The sequence below is a fragment of the Argopecten irradians genome, chromosome 2 (assembly GCF_041381155.1).
Source record: "Argopecten irradians isolate NY chromosome 2, Ai_NY, whole genome shotgun sequence".
Lineage (NCBI taxonomy): Eukaryota > Metazoa > Mollusca > Bivalvia > Pectinida > Pectinidae > Argopecten > Argopecten irradians.
This window is the reverse complement of record NC_091135.1, coordinates 16,859,277-16,882,919: the sequence shown is the minus strand read 5'-3', so window position 1 is coordinate 16,882,919 and position 23,643 is coordinate 16,859,277. Positions and strand designations below refer to the sequence as shown.

General features: G+C 36.7%; 1 protein-coding gene and 1 non-coding gene across 2 annotated transcripts; both read left to right on the top strand.

Annotated features, from left to right (window-relative positions):
* Positions 1 to 3,721: 3,721 nt before the first annotated feature.
* LOC138314635 (nostrin-like) lies at positions 3,722 to 23,145 on the top strand. Its single transcript, XM_069255071.1, has 16 exons — positions 3,722 to 3,889; positions 10,333 to 10,418; positions 10,777 to 10,857; positions 11,616 to 11,678; positions 12,726 to 12,807; positions 13,339 to 13,401; positions 13,596 to 13,703; positions 13,963 to 14,079; positions 14,705 to 14,812; positions 15,126 to 15,245; positions 15,517 to 15,625; positions 15,890 to 15,978; positions 17,135 to 17,263; positions 17,569 to 17,695; positions 18,470 to 18,580; positions 19,157 to 23,145. The coding sequence occupies exons 1-16, from the start codon at positions 3,803 to 3,805 to the stop codon at positions 19,258 to 19,260; spliced, it is 1,584 nt and encodes a 527-aa protein (XP_069111172.1). The 5' UTR covers positions 3,722 to 3,802; the 3' UTR covers positions 19,261 to 23,145.
* On the top strand, positions 14,437 to 14,565 carry LOC138317109 (U11 spliceosomal RNA). The gene has a single exon (XR_011207729.1). It is a non-coding gene; the product is annotated as a U11 spliceosomal RNA (small nuclear RNA).
* Positions 23,146 to 23,643: the final 498 nt, after the last annotated feature.

The following is a 23,643-nucleotide window of genomic DNA, read 5'->3' as shown; positions in this document are numbered from 1 at the left end:
ATCCTTGGGGGAAGGGGATCAGAACTTGTATAAATTTTTGCTCTGACCCTCCAGGGGCAGGAGGGGCGGGGCCCAATAGGGGAAATAGAGGTAAATCCTTTAAATCGCTACTAGTCATAGAGTTCTGCATGGATTGTAACCAAATTTGGCCACAAACATCCTTGGGGGAAGGGGAACAGAACTTGTATAAATTTTGGCTCTGACCCCCCAGGGGCAGGAGGGGCGGGGCCCAATAGGGGAAATAGAGGTAAATCCTTTAAATCGCTACTTGTCCTAGAGTTCTGCATGGATTGTAACCAAATTTGGCCACAAACATCCTTGGGGGAAGGGGAACAGAACTTGTATAAATTTTGGCTCTGACCCCCTGGGGGCAGGAGGGGCGGGGCCCAATAGGGGAAATAGAGGTAAATCCTTTAAATCGCTACTTGTCCTAGAGTTCTGCATGGATTGTAACCAAATTTGGCCACAAACATCCTTGGGGGAAGGGGAACAGAACTTGTATAAATTTTGGCTCTGACCCCCCGGGGGCAGGAGGGGCGGGGCCCAATAGGGGAAATAGAGGTAAATCCTATAAATCGCTACTTGTCCTAGAGTTCTGCATGGATTGTAACCAAATTTGGCCACAAACATCCTTGGGGGAAGGGGAACAGAACTTGTATAAATTTTGGCTCTGACCCCCCAGGGGCAGGAGGGGCGGGGCCCAATAGGGGAAATAGAGGTAAATCCTTTAAATCGCTACTTGTCCTAGAGTTCTGCATGGATTGTAACCAAATTTGGCCACAAACATCCTTGGGGGAAGGGGAACAGAACTTGTATAAATTTTGGCTCTGACCCCCCAGGGGCAGGAGGGGCGGGGCCCAATAGGGGAAATAGAGGTAAATCCTATAAATCGCTACTAGTCATAGAGTTCTGCATGGATTGTAACCAAATTTGGCCACAAACATCCTTGGGGGAAGGGGAACAGAACTTGTATAAAATTTTGGCTCTGACCCCCATGGGGCAGGAGGGGCGGCCCAATAGGGGAAATTAGAGGTAAATCCTATTAAATCGCTACTAGTCATAGAGTTCTGCATGGATTGTAACCAAATTTGGCCACAAACATCCTTGGGGGAAGGGGAACAGAACTTGTATAAATTTTGGCTCTGATCCCCCGGGGGCAGGAGGGGCGGGGCCCAATAGGGGAAATAGAGGTAAAACCTATAAATCGCTACTTGTCATAGAGTTCTGCATGGATTGTAACCAAATTTGGCCACAAACATCCTTGGGGGAAGGGGAACAGAACTTGTATAAATTTTGGCTCTGACCCCCCGGGGGCAGGAGGGGCGGGGCCCAATAGGGGAAATAGAGGTAAATCCTTTAAATCGCTACTAGTCATAGAGTTCTGCATGGATTGTAACCAAATTTGGCCACAAACATCCTTGGGGGAAGGGGAACAGAACTTGTATAAATTTTGGCTCTGATCCCCCAGGGGCAGGAGGGGGCGGGGCCCAATAGGGGAAATAGAGGTAAATCCTATTAATCGCTACTTGTCCTAGAGTTCTGCACTGGATTGTAACCAAATTTGGCCACAAACATCCTTGGGGGAAGGGGAACAGAACTTGTATAAATTTTGGCTCTGACCCCCTGGGGCAGGAGGGGCGGGGCCCAATAGGGGAAATAGAGGTAAATCCTTTAAATCGCTACTTGTCATAGAGTTCTGCATGGATTGTAACCAAATTTGGCCACAAACATCCTTGGGGAAGGGGAACAGAACTTGTATAAATTTTGGCTCTGACCCCCCAGGGGCAGGAGGGGCGGGGGCCCAATAGGGGAAATAGAGGTAAATCCTTTAAATCGCTACTTGTCCTAGAGTTCTGCATGGATTGTAACCAAATTTGGCCACAAACATTCTTGGGGGAAGGGGAACAGAACTTGTATAAATTTTGGCTCTGACCCCCCAGGGGCCGGAGGGGCGGGGCCCAATAGGGGAAATAGAGGTAAATCCTTTAAATCGCTACTAGTCATAGAGTTCTGCATGGATTGTAACCAAATTTGGCCACAAACATCCTTGGGGGAAGGGGAACAGAACTTGTATAAATTTTGGCTCTGACCCCCTGGGGCAGGAGGGGCGGGGCCCAATAGGGGAAATAGAGGTAAATCCTTTAAATCGCTACTTGTCCTAGAGTTCTGCATGGATTGTAACCAAATTTGGCCACAAACATCCTTGGGGAAGGGGAACAGAACTTGTATAAATTTTGGCTCTGACCCCCTGGGGGCAGGAGGGGCGGGGCCCAATAGGGGAAATAGAGGTAAATCCTTTAAATCGCTACTTGTCATAGAGTTCTGCATGGATTGTAACCAAATTTGGCCACAAACATCCTTGGGGGAAGGGGAACAGAACTTGTATAAATTTTGGCTCTGATCCACCAGGGGCAGGAGGGGCGGGGCCCAATAGGGGAAATAGAGAGGTAAATCCTTTAAATCGCTACTAGTCATAGAGTTCTGCATGGATTGTAACCAAATTTGGCCACAAACATCCTTGGGGGAAGGGGAACAGAACTTGTATAAATTTTGGCTCTGACCCTCCAGGGGCAGGAGGGGCGGGGCCCAATAGGGGAAATAGAGGTAAATCCTATAAATCGCTACTTGTCCTAGAGATCTGCATGGATTGTAACCAAATTTGGCCACAAACATCCTTGGGGGAAGGGGAACAGAACTTGTATAAATTTTTGCTCTGACCCTCCAGGGGCAGGAGGGGCGGGGCCCAATAGGGGAAATAGAGGTAAATCCTATAAATCGCTACTTGTCCTAGAGATCTGCATGGATTGTAACCAAATTTGGCCACAAACATCCTTGGGGGAAGGGGAACAGAACTTGTATAAATTTTGGCTCTGATCCCCCAGGGGCAGGAGGGGCGGGGCCCAATGGGGGAAATAGAGGTAAATATTTTAAATCGCTACTAGTCATAGAGTTCTGCATGGATTGTAACCAAATTTGGCCACAAACATCCTTGGGGAAAGGGGAACAGAACTTGTATAAATTTTGGCTCTGACCCTCCAGGGGCAGGAGGGGCGGGGCCCAATAGGGGAAATAGAGGTAAATCCTATAAATCGCTACTTGTCCTAGAGATCTGCATGGATTGTAACCAAATTTGGCCACAAACATCCTTGGGGGAAGGGGATCAGAACTTGTATAAATTTTTGCTCTGACCCTCCAGGGGCAGGAGGGGCGGGGCCCAATAGGGGAAATAGAGGTAAATCCTATAAATCGCTACTTGTCCTAGAGATCTGCATGGATTGTAACCAAATTTGGCCACAAACATCCTTGGGGGAAGGGGAACAGAACTTGTATAAATTTTGGCTCTGATCCCCAAGGGGCAGGAGGGGCGGGGCCCAATAGGGGAAATAGAGGTAAATCCTTTAAATCGCTACTAGTCATAGAGTTCTGCATGGATTGTAACCAAATTTGGCCATAAACATCCTTGGGGGAAGGGGAACAGAACTTGTATAAATTTTGGCTCTGACCCTCCATGGGCAGGAGGGGCGGGGCCCAATAGGGGAAATAGAGGTAAATCCTATAAATCGCTACTTGTCCTAGAGATCTGCATGGATTGATTGCTTTCAATCATGTTTTGTTTAAATGTCTGAAGTGACGTTTGATGTTAAGTTGTTGGCCTGCGTTGTCCTGTGATTGCGTGTATTGGGTATTTATAGCAGGGTGTACCTATGCTAATATTACCACAGGAAGTGAAAATGTACGTGTGTGATCATAAACTATAGGGAAGTGTACAGATGTTACACCGTAACTGGGCATTGTTTTCAAGATGTCCGCATCAACGACACCTCCCAATGAAGCTAGTGCGACATTACCATGTTTTGAGGAGGATCGGATCTTATATTGGATGTCTAGGGTCAGTTTTTGTTAGAATGAATTGATGTGAGGACAGCTGCCAGGGGTACCTTATACTACACGGTTTACAGTTTCTACATTAGCAATAATGTGTATAACTTTTAAATATTGGTAGCATTGGCTTATATATATATGTGTGTGTATAAAATTTCATTTAAAATTACTATCAGACTTGAGCTGATTCATTAAATGTTGTTGTAAGTGTTAGGAGATTTGTTGAACCCGGTTGTATATTGTAAAACATAGCTATTAGTCATTAGATTTAGGAATTAAGTTATACACATGAGGCTTGAGTATACAAAATTCTCAATGAAAGTTTTGTACTTAGAATCAGATTACTGGTAATAAAAAGTAAGTTCTAGCATTCAGCAATTTTTTCATTTGAATAAAACTTTTGTGTTCTGAATGATCCATATTATATTATATTAGAGTAAAACATGTTGATACATACTGTATCTTGTTTTAACTGTTTAGCTATATAAGACAATATCTTATCCCAGTATGCTCCTATATACATACACATACATTTGAATCTAGGATTGGAAAACAAGCTTATTGTTTATATTATTCCTCATTTTTAGGTCATGTGATGATTGAGTTATGATATGTACAATACTTGAGTTATAAGTTTGGCTGTTCTGAAGTGTTGCTTTTACTACTAAACTACCACACCCCTACTGATGACACTGAAGTGTCTGTAACTAAATAAATATGATATTTTATATAACGGTAAGAACTTCATCATAAAATTCATATTCCTATAGGGTAAGATGGTCTAATTTCGACCACGTGGGTATTTTCGACCACTTTTGTTTAGTATCTCATTATGAATTAAACATACACATAAAATTGCAATGGTTTAGCGGGTAGGACTGTTCTCCGCTTTGGTTTCTCGTAGGCAGTTGTCATGGCAACTTCCATGTCTCAAACTCAAAGACATCTCGCGTGATTTTGCGGTACTTGACTGACATCCGGTACCGAAGTTGAAAAGCCGCGGATTTCAAAAGGTAGGTGTTCAAAGCATGCTTGGCTCCATAATAGTTTTAATGCCTTCCATGGTGTCTTATCAGTTCAACGTATCTGTATAAGTTATGTTTACATTGTATTATTTATTGTTATATGTATTGTTAAACTAAAAAATGAAACAAATTACGATTAATTGAAATCTTTTAAGCGGTCGAAATTACCCCTATATGATTTATATAGGTGGTGTAATTTCGACCAGCAGTAGCATCATATGGTAACGACACCGAACTAGGTACCCCTTGAAGCGAAACTGGGAAAGTCCGGATTTGAACAGAGGTAAGATTGTCGCTTTTATCTGCATTTTCATCAATGAATGGGGCTGAGGAGGATTTTTCTTGTGAATCTATTTTTATATATCATAATAAAGGAACATCGGGATCCAAAACACATCCCACAATGCAGATAAAAGCGACAATCTTACTTATTTCTGGTGTCGTTACCATACGGTGAGTAGATCTACTTCAAATATTTGAAATCATTCTAAGACTAAGACACGGTAAAACTGTTAATGGTTTTTGGTAGAACTATATAATATAAACCATTTAATGATTTTCATTGCAGGTCAATATGCCACGAAAATCGAAAAATATCTATATGCGGTACACAGCAGAGGCACTAGAATCAGCGGTTTCGGCAGTGCGCAATGGACACCTTAGTCTTAGGAAGGCTTCTAAGAAGTATGCAGTCCCGAAAACTACATTGATTGACCATGTTTCTGGGCGGATCGAGTGCGGAGCTAGGCCCGGGAGGAAACCGTACTTGGCTCCCAAAATAGAGGAAGCCCTGGTATCAAAAGTCATCAGCGCAGCTGACAAAGGCTTCGGAATTTCTAAATCCCAGCTGATATTAAAAACGGCCCGTCTATGCCAATCTGCTCAGATTCCGCTGCAGAAAAATGTACCAGGGGATGACTGGTGGCGAGGTTTGAAACGAAGGCACCCTGAATTAGTACTCCGTAAACCAGAGAGGCTGTCAACATCTCGAGTCAGAATGTTAAACAAACCCGTCATTGACAGCTTCTTTGCTGATCTAAATAAAGTTGTCACTGGGCTGAATTTACAAAACAAACCGCATCTTGTTTGGAATGCTGACGAAACAGGCAAGCAATTTGAGCATTCACCAAGTAATGTCTGTACCAAGAAAGGGACCAGGACTTTACAAAGCAGAACAAGCAATTCAAGGGAAAATGTGACCATTCTAGCCTGTATCAATGCCACCGGCAAAGCTATGCCACCACTATGTGTTGCCAAAGGAAAAACCCGAAAATGTTTACAGACTTTTAATACTGTAGACGCCCCTGAGGGTACTCTATGGACTTATCAAAACAAAGCATGGATGTGCGATATCCTTGGTGATGAGTGGTTCACTAATGTTTTCCTAAAGAACTGTGGTCCTGAACGACCCCAATTGTTGATAATGGACTCCCATTCTTCACATGAAGTTCTTTCTCTATTGGAAAAAGCTAAACAGGAAAACATCCACATTATGGCATTACCCCCTCACTGTACACATGTTTTACAACCACTGGACAGAACGGTATTTGGTCCCTTCAACAAAGCCTACAATCGGCTTTGTTCAGAATTCCTTGCTGCAAATCCAAACCATGTGGTTAATAAGGCATCTTGGCCTCGCCTGTTTAACGGGGCATGGACAGCAGCAATGACAACTGCTAATATAACGAAGGGCTTCAAAGTCTGTGGTTTGTATCCAGTGGATGGTTCCCAGATCCCTACTTCAGCTTTCCTCCCGTCGTCGGTGTACGATACACCATTGTCTAATCAAAGCCAACTCGAAGATGGATGCTCCGCTGACACATCATTGAACAGTTCCCCTGCTGAAAGTACCGCGCTACCTCCTCCACCTTTTGTGACTCAAACAGTAGTACCTGGCTCGGCTATAGCATCACAAGAAGCAATATCTCAGACTCCCGACTTTCCACCACAGGTTTCTGGAATAGATCCCATCTCGGCTTCGTCGCCGATAGCTTCTCCTTGTGTTGATGAAGGACTCAATATCCCCGTCTCGGACATTGATCCTTTGTTACAGGCACTAACAACCGGTACAGTTTCTGTACTTGAAACGGATGAAAAGGAAAACTTAAACTTTGGGGATACAGTGTATGATGACATTGAGAACCTTTTCAGGTTGCCAACGCCGGTGAAGAAAACTTCCGCAAAAAAGTCTGTTACAAGCCATCGTTTATTAACAAGTAACGAGGTTATACAGGAAAAACAAAAAGCAAAAGAATTAAAAGAAGAGAAAATGAAAGCAAAGGAAGAAAGACAACACAAACGAAACCTGAGTAAAGCCGTAAAAGAAGAGAAAAAAGCAAACAAAAAACGACGTCTAAAGAAAGAAAATGTTCTGGACAAAACTTGTTTTATTTGCTTAGGAGAATACACGGTTGGCTGCAGAGAGCTAGACTGGGCAAAGTGCGATTCTTGTAGTAAGTGGATGCACTTGGAATGTATTCCTACTTCCCATGAAGTAACTGTCCCGTTCCAATGTCACCTGTGTGGTTAAACATTGTCGATTAAATACATGTACATTATATAGCGTTAGTATTCAAATGAATTTTTCACAAATATTTAAGATTCTATTTCATTTGAAATTAAATTTTGGACTATGTAATAGGAAAGAGCTATGTATGGATAACCTGTTATGTCCACGAGTTTGAAAAATTAAATGATTTTCGACGATCTATTCATTTTTTTTTAAAAAGATATACAGTGGTCGAAATTACCCATGTGTGGTCGTAGTTACCCCGATATGGTGGTCGAAGATACCCTAGCGGTGGTCGATATTCCCCCTGATAGGCGTACATGTTTATATCATTGAATTGGTGTCTATTTGCGAGACTATCAACTCAGTAAGTGATTGTGCATGTACAGGAAAGGGAGGTTACTCTTACATGATCGACAACAAGATCAGGAACGATAACCATAATTGCAGGCTGAGCGGTGGGTCCAAAGGTGGTCGAAATTAGACCATCTTACCCTACTATCATACAATTGTTTACATGTAAACTCAGAGCATGTCATTCTGTGTGATTTGAGTAGAAAGGGGCTTTTGGTATGGTGTTAACATAGAAATACTTTATCTAATATCTGATGTTACTGACAGTAACACTGCTTTATTGGGGGGTGGGGGGGGGATGTACAACAGGAGTACAGTAACTATGTTACTGTATATGATGTGTGTGTTGTAGTTACTACTCAGAAGCTGTCAGTTATATATAGTGTCTGAGGCATGTACATTGTTTGTTTATCCAGTTTATTATATTTCATTACGTGTGATAATAACTTCAGTGATCTTCTCTTAGCTGACTGTTACTTATCAAACATCATTGTTGTGCAAGTTTTCGTCCTGACATTGTGAGTGAAATTAAGACTTTTCACATCAGGTATTGATGTTATACTTCATATTGGTCTCAAACGGAGATAACTCTTCCTTAGAAATGAACCAGTACTTTAGAGAGATATACTCTGCTGAATATCCCCATAATAGTCTCCAGGAATTTTGTAGATATATGTCAGCTCTTAATATTTCACAGTAGAGACCGCATTATTATTATATTAGGGCTGTATTTAGTTTGAAATAAGACTTGGCTCACAGGTAGTAAGCAGCAGGCTATGAATTCTTGTAATTTGATGATAAGTAGACTTTGTGAACATCTAATACCCAAAATTCATGAATGGATCTATTATTTAACAAAATTACTTAAAAATATGTAAATAGACATTGTAATTGTCACAATTGATCATATAGGAATAAAAAGAATCTGAAAGTTATTTGATCACATATATACTGAATACAGCAAAATTATCCAAACTGAACCTTAAAATATCTAATCTGGACCTCTCTCTATTCCAGTGTTATTGTAAGGCATTTTCTTTTTTTTATTCGTGTAGTAAATGGAAACCTGGCTATACTGACCAAATATGCTGGTCTCTGTGAAATCTGGTTTAGAAAGTCACACTAACTGTAACATGTATGGTTTGGTGTAGTTATGATCCCTGGGCTCTTTACAGAGTGAAAACATTGTTGTGTCATATAGTTTAGAGGGTACTATATATACATTGTATCTATATCATGACTCAAGGAAACCTGTCCTGATATATAACAAGTTAAAGTAGAATAGTCACAACTCCAACATGTCGTCCTAAAATGACAGTTATCATATCAGTGGCAGGATTCAGGAAGTATATATGGTGTACATATAATATGTATATAGACATCACATCACCTGAAATATAGGTTATCACTTGATGAATAAAAAGTATATTGTGTTTGGTAGCTGAAGCATTGAATCTACTGATAAACACACCCATACCTATAGCAGATCAAAGCAATGTTTGTCCTTACATATTGCACAACATTAAGCTGTTTAGGAAATGTGGACAGTAAACAAATGTTGAGTTATTTACTTATGGTATGTAGTATGTAAAGCTCATATTGGCATGATTATGTTGAATACATGTAAACTTAATTTCCCTGAGGTCAGCTGTATGTATACTTAAAGTTTACCTTGAATAATGATTGTATATGTAAGTAAAGGGGTTGGCAGAGGGGTCCAAGGTCCTGAAGGTGCTGGTCGGTGAAGGTTTGGTGCAGGAACTTGTAGTGGATACAAAAAGTAAATAGATAAATGATGAAGCATAAACACCAAGGATTTGTACAAAAACGGTTTATTAATTATAAGTTGACATGTTTCAGATGGCTAAGCCATCCATCATCAGAACCCTATAGCTAGTATTTGTCATGAACAATGATTTATAATTTGTAGATATAGAATTTTTATGATACACCATAACAGGGACATTGATATTGTTAACTTATATAATTAATTTGACCTCGTAATGGTTGTCAAAACTTGAAGGTCAAATAATTTCTTCTCTTTTTTTTTATCGATATTCGTGTATCCCGACCAAAACAATGAAAAGTTTACGTGATGACGATTCTATTTAACACTTAAGTTTGATGATATGTAGTATTAGTGATTCCTGGCAATAATTGACTCTAGGCTTTAAAGTTAATTTTGTTGTAAATATTCAAATTGGTGTATACAAAGGTGATGTTCATGAGTTAGGTTACAAGTCACTGAAAGCACTGGCCCTGCAAATGCAAGCTTGTTCATATGCATATCTAATTTATAAGGAATGCATAATTATACCTTGATCATTGAGTTTCAGACAGGGCATGATATTGGATATTGTAACCTGCTGGGATGAAGGGCTACCTAGTTTGTTCAAATGAATGACCTTGACCTTCATTCATTTGGTTATGTTTTCAAGGGCCTGAATATTCATGTATTTATGACATTGTTAGTAACATGCTTCCACTCTGTTTTCAGGGCCTGTATGTTTACGTATTAATGTGACATTTTATTTAATGTTTAGGTTCTTTATTTTTTACCAGGGCCTGAATGGGTTTGAGGAGTTAAGGAAGTACATCAAGCAAGGCTGTGAGTTTTGTAAGGATGTGTCCATCATACTGGCAGAAAGGTAAATGATGTTAGGATTCTTTTTTATTGTTAATGGTTATGTAAACTTACTATGGAGTCAAACTCTTCCTGATATTAGTAAAAGCTAAATTGCACATGAAAGCACCTGTTTGATCACACCTAAATGGTCCTAAAAGTTATTTTGATGAGGAATCCTGATAATAAAAACTATATTATAATACACTGCAGTTTTATTATTTGGTTTCGTAGCCTTGTGCATATAAGTACATAAAACATCCATTACATGTGCAGTGTATATTATGTAATTGCAGACTTAAATCTATAGAACCAGTTGGCACCAGGACACGTTAATGACATTACAGAAATTCATAGCTATTGGCATGTTTTAATTTATACAGGGCTGAGCTAGAAAGCACATACGCGAAAGGATTAGCCAAACTTGCCGCCAAGTTGAATAAGTCCTCCAGCAATACGATAGGGTAAGTACAGATAAACTGCCTTATATTAACACAAACTTGTACAAGTCAAAGTCTCTACTAAGATCAAAGTATTATGTTGTACCAAATAAATTTTCAATATATACATCCAAGTAAAAGTGTTACCATGTATGAATGGTCCCAACGACTTTTGAGCTAACGAGGTTGACAATACAGTCTGTCTTAGTGTCACCTTGTATAATGCACCACTATCTCAGTATGCCTGACATAATTCATGTATATTTATCTCTATAATACAACAACCTGTTTAATGCGACTATAACACCTGTTGTTAGGACCGAATATATACCGGAACAAGTGACCTGTATATTGTGTCATTTACAGCTAACTCTATATACTTTATTATAGACTTACATTGACTTTAAACTTTACAATATGTAATTACTTACTTATTTATTGAAAGAAAGAAGACAAGATATCCTTTACAGACTTACTGTATGTCCTGTAATTATTGAACTATAAAGATATCAAAGATGGTGTCATACTTATTTATAGAAACCTGTGATAGCAACAATTTACTCATAAACTTCCATTATAGACCTTATAGGTATCCATTTGTACTAAAAAGGCCTTGGAATATATTACAAGTCTAATTTCTTTTTGACAAACTCTTGAGAAGTCAGTATAATGCTGATACCCCTTTCATAGCCACTGTTTATAGGATGTGACACTTAATGTACAATATTAATCAAATCATCATTTAATTTTCTTGTCTCTTTGTAATTTATTTTGATTTGTAGAACTCTTTCCAATGGCTGGAAAGCAGTTGCTGCCACAATGGAGCAAGAGGCAGAATTACACAAGTAAGTCTAGAGGATCTAGCTACTATAAGTAAAAAGCTTACTCAGTTGTTGGCTGTATGTGGCTTTATATCATCATACTGAAATGTGAAAGCTATATTGCTGGAGATCTACAATCGGTCAACATTCCATATATGAATAAATAAAAGCTTAAAGATGCTCCACCACTGACAAATGGTATTTTTTCACTATCAAAAATAGGAGCAGACGATTTAGTATATTTCTTCAGTTACAAAAGTTACTTACTTTACATCATTACCACCATTGAAATTTTTGAACTTCTAATTTTACTTCAAGTTAAAATTAGAAAAAATAATTAATTGCATCCCGAAAGAATTCCGAGGCGCTATATCCTATATGGAATGAATTAGTACTGATTGCGCGTGCACCGAAGGCAAAATAAATCATTTGATATTATTTTTTGTGTTAATTAGACATAAATATACACGATTAAACACCAATTATTGTTCAAGTGATTAATATCATTTCTGCTCTGTCAGCGGTGGAGCATATTTAAGAAAATTGAAAAAAAACCAACAAGATATATGTTGATGGATAAGCTTTGGTCACATACATATGAGGAGCTGATTCATGCTGATCTGAAGTCTTAGAAGGAAAGGAAGTTTCAAAGATTCTTGACATCTAGGGGATCAAAGGATTTGTGTGAATTTGCGATGTTAACTGGGATTTTCTAGAGGAGGTTTCGAAGTATTTGGAGATTCCTATATAGGTTTCTGTGAATGATAAATTTCCTGGCATTATTTGGCTAATAAGCTTTGTAATAAGTTTCATAGGTTTCTTTTCTTTACTGTAGTGGTTTCGTGGAGACTTCCAGCAGGGATTATATGTGAGATTTGTGGAATGGATTTGTGTGTGTCATCTTCCATATAGGCTTTCATGAGTGTATCAAAGTTAAATCCTTGAAAGATTTTGTGATCATATTGCCTATTTATAGCTTAAAATTATGGTTTACAGATAAACTTGTTATTTCACACAGAGTAGATGTATTTTAGTAGACCTTATAGCAATGCTGTTCCTTTCATTTTACAGGAATCTGTCATCGGCCCTACAGGAAGAAATCAGTAAGCCTATCAAACACCTGATGGAGGCCCAACACAAAGCCAGGAAACCTGTAGGTATTATAGACACTTCCTCTGGCAAAATGAGGTTGAAAAAATCATAAGCAAACATAATTTGAAAAAATTTACAAAGCATTTTTCTGCTGTGATATATAAAGCACACAAGTAAAAAATTACTTATAATGTTTATAATTCACTACATTTTCGGAAAGCAAAAGTTAATCTTATTGAAGATAATCCACTCATCAAGTGGACAGGGATATCTCAACCCAAGTGAAAAAATCTGGCTGGTCAGGTCAATCTGAGGCTTTTGATTCTTTTTCTCTCATACTTTTAACGAAAAAATCAATTGTTTAAAAAGACATCACTACATCACAAATTAATGACATTACTGACAATGGTTGCTATATGTATTGATGATGTGATGTCACTGTCTAGGGTGTGTAAACAGTTATCTTTTCCCTAGACTGCAGGATAGCCCTGTCAAGTACAGGAGAATTTAATTTTAACATGAAAACTGATAACTGTGTCTGATGTCTAATGATACCTTGATGAAATCTAAAATTGAATTTTGATCTTTACAGATTGAAGTTGCTGTCGACAAAAGTCTAAAAACCCTGACAGACAGAAGGGCTGAGGAATACAAGGTGATACAGTTTACATAGTGTTAACACTCCTGATTTGTATGTAACAGAACTTAATATGTCATCATTTTAGCTTCAACTTTCAGAGTAAGAATTTTATTTCTGACACCAAAACAATACTATCAGTGGAAGTCAATCTCAAACAGGATAAGGCTGGGATGTAAATATAGAGTTTATAATGAAAATTCTAATTTCAGGCCAAAAGAGGAGCATATGCTAGTGCAAAAGATCGAGAAAAAGGGGAGGAAACTCTATCAGATGCACGATCAGGAAAAGGCAAATATTCAGAAAAGGAGTTAACAAAGGTTTGTTTATGTATCATATTCTAACTTCTGTTTCAGGAAAATTTGATAGTTATGTGATAAACAATAGGTTATATTATGATTGTTAATGAATTAAGAATTTAAGAGTGGAATATTTTTTTTCTGTTGGGTTCATTTTTCAATTGTTTCAATACGATCAATGAACAATAATTTCACAGCTGAACTGTGTAGTATTGTAGATGAGTAGATTGTCTTTAAATCCTTTTTTTTTTTAAAGATTTCTGTTTTAATTATTTTGTAGCTGGATAAGAAATGTGAACAAGCAGCAAAATTATTACGGAAAGCAGACAAGGATTATTGTGAATTGTGCGAGAGGGCAGAAGCAGCGCGACAGGAATGGGATTTCTCTGTCTGCAAGGTACGAAAAGAAATATGAAAATCTGTGAATGTTGTTTCAATTAAAGGCAGGAATGTAAGTCTGGAAGAGTTATGCCCCATAGATCTGATTACAGTTTCATAGGGGTTATTTCCCTTGATTATATTTTTTTGTGTGTGTTAAAAATGCATATTTTTAAGAAAACTCCTGCAAATTTTATATAAATATTTTGATGTAATATGTATATTATAATATAAATAAAGATTTATTGTTAGTCGATATAATATCTATTCATTAATTTAAAAAATTTATGAAAAACTTTTTAATATGCAAATTAGCTTACAGCTGTACAACAGTGATTTTTGATAGAGTAAGACAGTAGCAATGGCAAACTTTAATAAAAAGGGCCTTTGTCGTGAGTGGCACTTGGTTCCCTCTGGGATCCAAGCGGAATGACAATCAAGACATTTCGGAGGCATAATTTCTGTTCACTGGTGGCAGTTGGTGTTCCTTTGACCTGACGCCCCACCAAACTCAAAATAAATAAATTAAGTAGTAATTTGGAGCCTTCAGCTTTTGTCAATGTTATTCCAGACACAACTTAAAAGTTCCTAGACAATAGGGAATTTTTGAAGTCTTGATAAGTATATAAATAATATGTTTTCAGGGAAGTGCTCAACTACAAACACTAGAAGAAGAGAGAATAAACAAAATGTCAGAATATCTAAACCAATACAACAGCCACATTTCTGTGCTGGGGCCTCGACTTACACAGGTAGGTTAACAGAGCTATTACCACAGAATATACAGATATAAGTTAGACATGTTCACTTTGGACAAAAAAACTACTGCTGCCGCTGACTGTACAGGACATTAGTCTCATAATCTGGGATACTATGACTGTGTTCATGTGATTTGCTGTACTTGTATGATTCCGATTTACAGCTATAACTTATTACTTCTTTATATAATCAAGTGCTTTTATTTCAAAGGCCATTCTGAAGTGTTCTCTTTTTACTCATTTGTGACAAAATTCACCAAGCGTTCAGATTGGGTTATATAAGCTATTGTAAACTGTTTTGTTACAGAGTTGTGACCGTCTTCATGAAGCGGTCATTTCTGTTGACCTTCAGTCTGACCTCCGCACGATTGTACAACAGAAAGGATCGTCCATGACGACTCCTGAACAAATCCTCCTCGATTGTTATGTAAGTTTTAACCAGCCTTAGTTTTACTGATTTTATTAAATCAGTGATAGGAAGATAGAATCATATCATAGTAAAAAAAATTGATGTCTAATATTGAAAATGAGCTTTGTTATATTTGTTTTCAAGTCAATAACGTAATAAAATATTTCTTTAAAAAACTTCAATAAACTCTGTATTGTGGTGTAATAAGCTTTATACCATCTCACCTAGCTGACAACATGTGTATGTATCTGCTGTGATATCTCAGTGTAACTTCTTCTTTAATTTACAGTCTGAAGATATGCAATTTAGTATGAAAGCTGAAAGACGAAAAAATTCTCTACAAAACTATCTGTTGTATCTGCGACAAGCAATAGAAAGGGAACGGAAAGGACGAGAAGGTACCAATAGTAATTCATTTAATTTCAGTCATGTTATTAGTCAAAAACCCAATATGGGCAATTAATTCACAAAGTTTGACAATCACTTTTTAGGACAAATAGGCAATGTGTGCTTTACAATCATTGAATGTAATTGGATTGTAATACTGTTATTTGGTAGATTTTCTATGGTTTTATTTTTGTTGCCATAGCAACTTCATGGTTACTTTATCACGGTAATCAAATCTGAAATTCTCTTAACTGTAGTAATCATTTCTTAAACAGGAGTGGAAAAATTAGTTGAGGTATACAAGCAGAGACCAAATTTTGCAGATCAAGATGCTCAAGACGATGCCAGACAAAGATTATCACAGGTAGGCAGTTAGAAATGTCACAGGTAGGCAGTTAGTAATGTCACAGGTTGGCAGTTAAAAATGTCACAGGTAGGCAGTTAGTAATGTCACAGGGAGGCAGTTAGAAATGTCACAGGTAGGCAGTTAGTAATATCACAGGTAGGCAGTTAGTAATGTCACAGGTAGGCAGTTAGTAATGTCACAAGTAGGCAGTTCGAAATGTCACAGGTAGGCAGTTAGTAATGTCACAAGTAGGCAGTTAGAAATGTCACAGGTAGGCAGTTAGTAATGTCACAGGTAGGCAGTTAGTAATGTCACAGGTAGGCAGTTAGTAATGTCACAAGTAGGCAGTTAGAAATATCACAGGTAGGCAGTTAGTAATGTCACAGGTAGGCAGTTAGAAATGTCACAGGTAGGCAGTTAGTAATGTCACAGGTAGGCAGTTAGAAATGTCACAGGTAGGCAGTTAGTAATGTCACAGGTAGGCAGTTAGAAATGTCACAGGTAGGCAGTAAGTAATGTCACAGGTAGGCAGTTAAAAATGTCACAGGTAGGCAGTTAGTAATGTCACAGGTAGGCAGTTAGAAATGTCACAGGTAGGCAGTAAGTAATGTCACAGGTAGGCAGTTAAAAATGTCACAGGTAGGCAGTTAGTAATGTCACAGGTAGGCAGTTAGAAATGTCACAGGTAGGCAGGTAGAAATGTCACAGGTAGGCAGTTAGTAATGTCACAGGTAGGCAGTTAGTAATGTCACAGGTAGGCAGTTGTACATGTAAGGGTGTTTTGTGGATAGGATTCAGTGTTATCCACTGGCTGATAGAATAGAAATTTTCAACAGTAAGAAAGGTAGAGTTGAAATTGTCCACAGTTAGGATGATAAGGTAGAAACTTTCAATTCATCGTCAGCAATTTCGTAGGTGAAATACAAATTGTCAGCAGTTAGGCAGATAGAGCAGAAACTGTCAAAAGTTAGGCAAACTGACAACAGTAATCATCAGTGAGGTTTTACTACTCAAAGGTATAGACTTAAAGTGGTGAATTAAGTTCAGTATTTATTAAGTGAGTATAGATTTTCATTACACACTTCTTTGTAGTCATAATTATACAATACATAAGTTCTAGTGTATATACCAAGGAGCATGATTGATAATTGTTGTACTATCTTCTGATTTCTAGGTGACATTTACGATGAATTTTCTAGAAGCTAGTCATTTTAAGATGGCGTCCACACTTGCCAAGTTGGAGGGACAGCAGAAACTAACCCACAAGTTTGCACAATATATAGAAACGGCTCGAGACAAACAGGTAAAAACAAGCATTTCTCATGCACAATACATAGAAACTGCTCACGAAGATAAATAGGTAAAAAACAAGCATTTCTCATCCACAATACATAGAAACGGCTCAAGATAAACAGGTAAAAATAAGCATTTCTCATTGAAGTATTAAAATAATTTTCTCCTTTTTAAAATTCTAGACTTTCAGAACCAACTGATATGGCCTTTTTTACTCTTTATTAGGAAGGGTACAATAACTATAGTAAACAATGTAAGGCCTGTTTGTACCATCCTTGGCGAGGTCCTGGTAACTGTGAAATCTTTTGTTTCCAGGGTATCCCAATCAGCACCCTGAGACTGCCTATGAACCTGGCCATAGAGGGAAGTTCTGGGTATGATGTCACGTCCGTAACAGTGGGGGCTCTGGCCAGTCAGGGAGGTGACACATACGAGGATTTTGGTAAGTTGAGTGTGTTAAAATATCTATAGATAGATACAGAACTCTCACAGACTGCAACTGACAATAATGAGAAAAGGTTGGAAATCTAGTTCTAAAGCAAGGAAAAAATGTCCTATCCTGGACTTGTAGATACATTATGTTTACCTCATTGATGATGTTACAAGGGAATATTAACTCTCCAGAACATTGACCGTACAGTATTATGTACCAACAGGGAATGGCGGCATTCATATAGGATGAGGGTAAATCTTAATGATATTGATTTGGAAGTTGTCAAGCACTCAGCACGTATGTTAGTATAGAGGATTTAAAAAAAATATCCTCACTGGAATATAAAATCATTAAAAAGAAATTAAAGGTTTCAATAATTTCTTGCTTTCATATATTTAAAGATGCTCCACCGCTGACAAACGGTATTTTGTCACTATTAAAAACAGGAACAGACGATTAAATATTTTTCTTCAGTTACAAAAGTTACTTACTTTACACCATTACCACCATTGAAAAGTTTGAGCTTCTAATTTTACTTCAAGTTAAAGCTATGAAAAATAATTAATTGCATCCCGAAAAAATTCCGTGTCACTATATCCTATATAGAAGGAAGTACTGATTGCGCATGCATCAAAGGCGAAATAAAGCATTTTATATGATTTTTTTGTGTTAATAAGACATATATATACATGATCAAACACCAATTATTGTTCAACTAATGAATATCATTTATGCTTTGTCGGCGGTGGAGCATCTTTAAGAATATAATTTTTTTGCGTCTAGATGATGACGAGTTTGAGTTTGATGAAAACGTAGAGACACATGTGATTGGTCGATGTAAGGTCATGTATGAATACAGTCCATCACAGAACGATGAACTACCCATACAACCTGGTAAGTCATTACGCCCTTTAACGGAATACGTCTACCCACCAACTGAATAGGTCACTAATCCAATACTCATTCAACTACACAATTCCACAACCAACTTTAACCTTTCAGCTACTATCTATTATCCTGTAGTGAACAAACGTCCCTTTTATATACTATATATATGGAAATACAAGTTATGTGACAGATACAGAAAAGATACAGAAACACACATTGGAGATGACACCTCTATAACCCTGGTGATACAATGTTTTGAATAAATACTGGTAACTCATTCACACCTCCATATTATTGACTATTCAACTTTTACTACCATAACCCAAAATGTGTGTAAAAGAGTTGACATTTCCTATTCCTCTTTTCTCCGCCATTCACATTGTCCTGAAGGACTTGGAAGTTCCTATCATTGTTTATTTTTTTACTGTACTGTAATGCAGGTCTGTGTACCGTATATATATGTACATGTAGAAGTTATTTTGTTGAATGTTTTATCCACCTATCTGCCTTGGATGAGTGGTATAAAATCATTAAAATGTATAATCTACCCACTGAACTAAGAATATATCATTTGATGTTTAGGGGATTTAATAAATATCTACGAAAAACAGCCAGATGGATGGTGGCAAGGAGAATTACGGGGAAGGGTTGGTATCTTCCCCGCAACCTACGTACAGGAAGTATGAGACACCCTACGTACAGGAAGTGTGAGGCAACCTACGTACAGGAAGTGTGAGGCATGGAATTCGAGTGTGCATGTAGATATCCTCCTGAAACAGAGGTACATGAGCATGAGTCCAGCAGAGTTATGTTGGCGTCTTCTCAACAACTTATGTATAATAATTGTGATAGGGCCGAAAAGCCTATTTGATGTGTCTGGATATTGGAAACTTGATCCTGAAGTTGGAAGCTTTAACTTGAGGTTGTAATGGACTTCAGACTGTGAGATAAACTTGTATAAATTAAAGTATTTTCCTTGTGAGGAGAATATATGTGATCCTAGGGGACTTGTAGATATTGAACCGATGATATGATCTTAATCCTACAAAGCTTTCTACAGATCTACAGATCTTGCTATGTTAATCCTGAAAATTGATCTTTGAAAACCTCCTGTATCGGGAAGTTATCTATTTTATAAAGAGATCTTGTACAACATGTCCCTCCATTAGATGTTTCTGACCACATATAGTGCTATGTGAACAGTGATGATAAGAGTGAATCTACTGCATGGCAATGTAATACTGCAGTGGACAGTGTATCCCTTTGTTGTATACAGTAAACCACGGTTATAACGAACATGCTTACAACACATTCATCAATATAACATAGTAGTTCGTATGTCCTATCAATAATTATATAACATGTTTATAATATCATACAACGTGTATAATCAAGTGATTTTGTTGGTCCCCAGCGGTTCGTTATAACTGTGTTTTACAGTATGTCAGAGTATCATAAAAAGTGTGTTGTATTTACAAATGTAATTGTGTTTAGCTAAAAGTCTTAAGGTTAGTAAAGTAATTTTTTGTAAAAAGAAATAAGTAAAACCATACCATTGTTTTTATACCAAATTTAGCAAAGGCTTAGGTAGATAATATGTATAAAGGTATCGATCTGTTTAAATGTATTTTGAGGATGTAATTTAAATCCTACATTCAGAAATAAACATCAGAATTATATATTTATATATAATACTGTAATTTAAGATAGATAATTTTAATACCGTAAAATCATGAAAAATTAATGTACATGTACTGTATAATTTACATATTTAAATCTATTATGTACTGCCTTACCTGTCTGATTTGGGAGTTGTCTCCCCTTACATACAATGAATTTCCTGGGTAAGATTGAATATTACTGGTAGCCATCATAGTTTATAATTGTCATGGTAATAAGAGATTCTTAGGATATTCTTCTTGATAATTTCTCACTTTGATTGACCATATGGCATGTAACTGATTTGGTATATTCCTGTTTGAACATGCATTCTTTGCTGTTGTCAGATGATTTTGATGTCACCGGTGGATGGGTTTTTGAGAAATAGTTTTGCAATATTTACTGTTTTTAAATGAAATCAACATTAAAACAATATACTACATTTAGCTGCCTTGCATAATAAGCCAACAGACTACTTGTACTTTGTGTTAAAATGTTGAGGTTCACATTCCGGGATAAAGATCATCTGACCTTGTTGATGACCTTCACCCTGTAATCTGACCTTGTTGATGACCTTCACCCTGTAATCTGACCTTATTGATGACCTTCACCCTGTAATCTGACCTTGTTGATGACCTTCACCCTGTAATCTGATCTTTGTTGTCACATCTGTATTCGTGTTGGTAGGAAATCGTCTATGATAATCCAATCTATGCAGGCATTCTATACTGCACAAAGAAAATGTTAGTTTTAGTATTATATTGTGTATTAAAACATATACTAGTGTTGAAACATCTGTTATGTCATGCTTTACGATATGTAATTTAGTTATCAAGCTTCAATTGCAATGTCTTTATAAGTTTATCTATGTACTGATTTACATGGAGCTGGACCAGTTTCACCAATATTCATAATTAACTTTAAGGAATTCCTTTACTTAAAATTCTCCATAGGAAAGCATTACAGATGTTGAGGAAGGTTCCTTAACACAAATTTTCTCCTTAACTTTTGTAATACTTTCTTCTGTGAAATTTATAGTTAAGGACTTCATTTAAGTTAAGGGATATTAATGTTTGTAAAACTGAGCCGGTAGTGATTATACTTAAACTCATTTCGGTCTATAAAACATTTGATTGACCTCAATAAATGTCCATAATTGTTACATATTATAATCACTACATATCACAAGAGTGACTTAGGACAGAGTGTGAATAACAACACCTGTATATTAACTGTATTAGTGAGATATGTCGTCTGTTTCCACCGTCATGTGTTGTAGGTTTATATACTCTATGTTGATATTCATCACGTTTTGAACACGGGTTCATAAGTACATTTTCATATTTTGTTGTAAGTTTGTAAAATTTTCAATATTACTAGTTAAAATTCTTGTAGAAAAACATCTACATTTATTGTCTTGGAATGAGGGTAATATGAGTTTTTTTGGTCCTTGTGACTAAGTTGCAATATTCTGTTAGGTACTCACTGACTAATTTATCTTGCCCGGGGTGGTGAATCTTTAGAGTTGCTTTTCATGCATCAGTTTATGGCATTTGGTTTTATTGATTAACTTTGAAAATAACAATGTCAACATGAGATTGATTAGGTTTTAGCTATTTTAGTGTGACATACAGTTATTCAAACAGCAGTACTATACTAGGGACATTTTAAATAGTAACATTGTCTCCCAGTGTAGATATTACACTAAGTTATTTTTTCTTGATTTTCAGGTTTTTTGTAAAAGTTATTTTAACTGTCTCTTAACCAATATAAATTAGAGCTTTACATCTGAAGATTATATCGAATTTATAGTGTTATTGAAACTTTCAACAGATTGTTTATTAACTCATGATATTATTCCAACTATTGCATTACTGAAATATGATTCATTCTTTTCTGTTGTTTATTTCATGCGTCATCTCTCATTTTCATAACTGATACTATTTTATTTTCGTAAAATTGTTGTTACATGTAAATGGTTGTAGAAAATACCTGTTGCATTATAGATTTACAACTGCGTTGATATAAATATAGCTTTATGTTATCATTTTATATTAAAGTGAAATTCCAAACCAAATACTTTGAATGTCATATTTTATTGCACGTACACAACTCTTGCTTTATTTTTACACCTTAATGAAGTGTTGATAAGCTCCAGTACATGAGAAGCCAAATTTTCTATGTGTCGGATGTAAAAATGTGTCATGCCTCAAGAGAAAGTAGCAGGCAATCCAGTTAAGGACTACCACTGAGATATGTCAGAGTTACTTCCCTTTTCACCCTGTCGGGTGTGTAGCTTAGCAAACTATGGGGGGTTTTGAAAGAGTACATATTGACAGGTTGTTCACCAAATGTATCATAGAAACAGTGATGACAGCAGTTCCAGAGGGCCAGGAACACACTCCCCCTGGAAAAGATAGCTACAGAAGTGAAATGTCAAACATTTTAGTTAACTTCTCGCCCTCTAAAGCTAATGATGAGATGCAATTTATTATTAAAATCAGTAAGGATATATAATACCACCTTACTCCCATAATCAGGTTTTCCTTTTTTGGTTAATTGAAAGGACCAGTGTAAAAACTTTTAAATGTAATCCAAATAAATCTAGTCGAGTATTTAGTGAATAGTGCTTGAAAGCAAATCTTTAAAGATGCTCCACCACCGACAGAGCATAAATGATATTCACCATTTGAACAATAATTGGTGTTTAATCATGTATATATATGTCTAATTAACACACACAAAAAATATGAAATAATTTATTTTCCCTTTGGTGCATGCACAATTTGTACTTCATTCCATATAGGATATAGTGCCACGGAATTTTTTCAGGATACAATTCTTTATTTATTGTAATTTTAACTTGAAGTAAAATAGGAAGCACAAACTTTTCAATGGTGGTAATGGTCTTTTGTAACTGAAGAAAAATACTAAATCGTCTGTTCCTGTTTTGATAGTGAAAAAATACCATTTGTCAGCGATGGAACATCTTTAATAAGTTATTAATTTGAGTAACAGAGCTCAACTGCATTAATAAGATACAATCATTTCTTTCTAAGAATAAAGAAAAAAAAAGTTTTTTTTAATAGTTCAGCTATCTGTACATAGATTTTCAACTTGCATTGAGAAATAAAATAAATCTGAAGTATATTCAAGATCTGGATTTAACTTTTATTCCAAAACAAGTGATTTCCGAGCCACAGATATTTTTTGTAGTTTGTAGGCATGAAATAAATTATTTTGTAGAATATTGATCATGTTAACAAAAAATCATTACAGTTATAGGGATAGAATATTTTTTCTAAAAAATGTATAATGTTGAAATAGTTATTTGAATGATTGCTGTTGAAAATGTTTATAGAATTTTGAAACCTTGACACCAGGTATCAATTGCACCGTTGTTAGATTAG

Excerpts from the sequence above, each read along its gene's own strand:
- LOC138314635 (XM_069255071.1), top strand. The coding sequence starts at position 3,803 with ATGTCCGCATCAACGACACCTCCCAATGAAGCTAGTGCGACATTACCA. Across the intron at positions 14,813-15,125 it reads TGGGGCCTCGACTTACACAG|AGTTGTGACCGTCTTCATGA; the intron begins GTAGGTTAACAG and ends GTTTTGTTACAG. Across the intron at positions 15,979-17,134 it reads CCAGACAAAGATTATCACAG|GTGACATTTACGATGAATTT; the intron begins GTAGGCAGTTAG and ends TCTGATTTCTAG.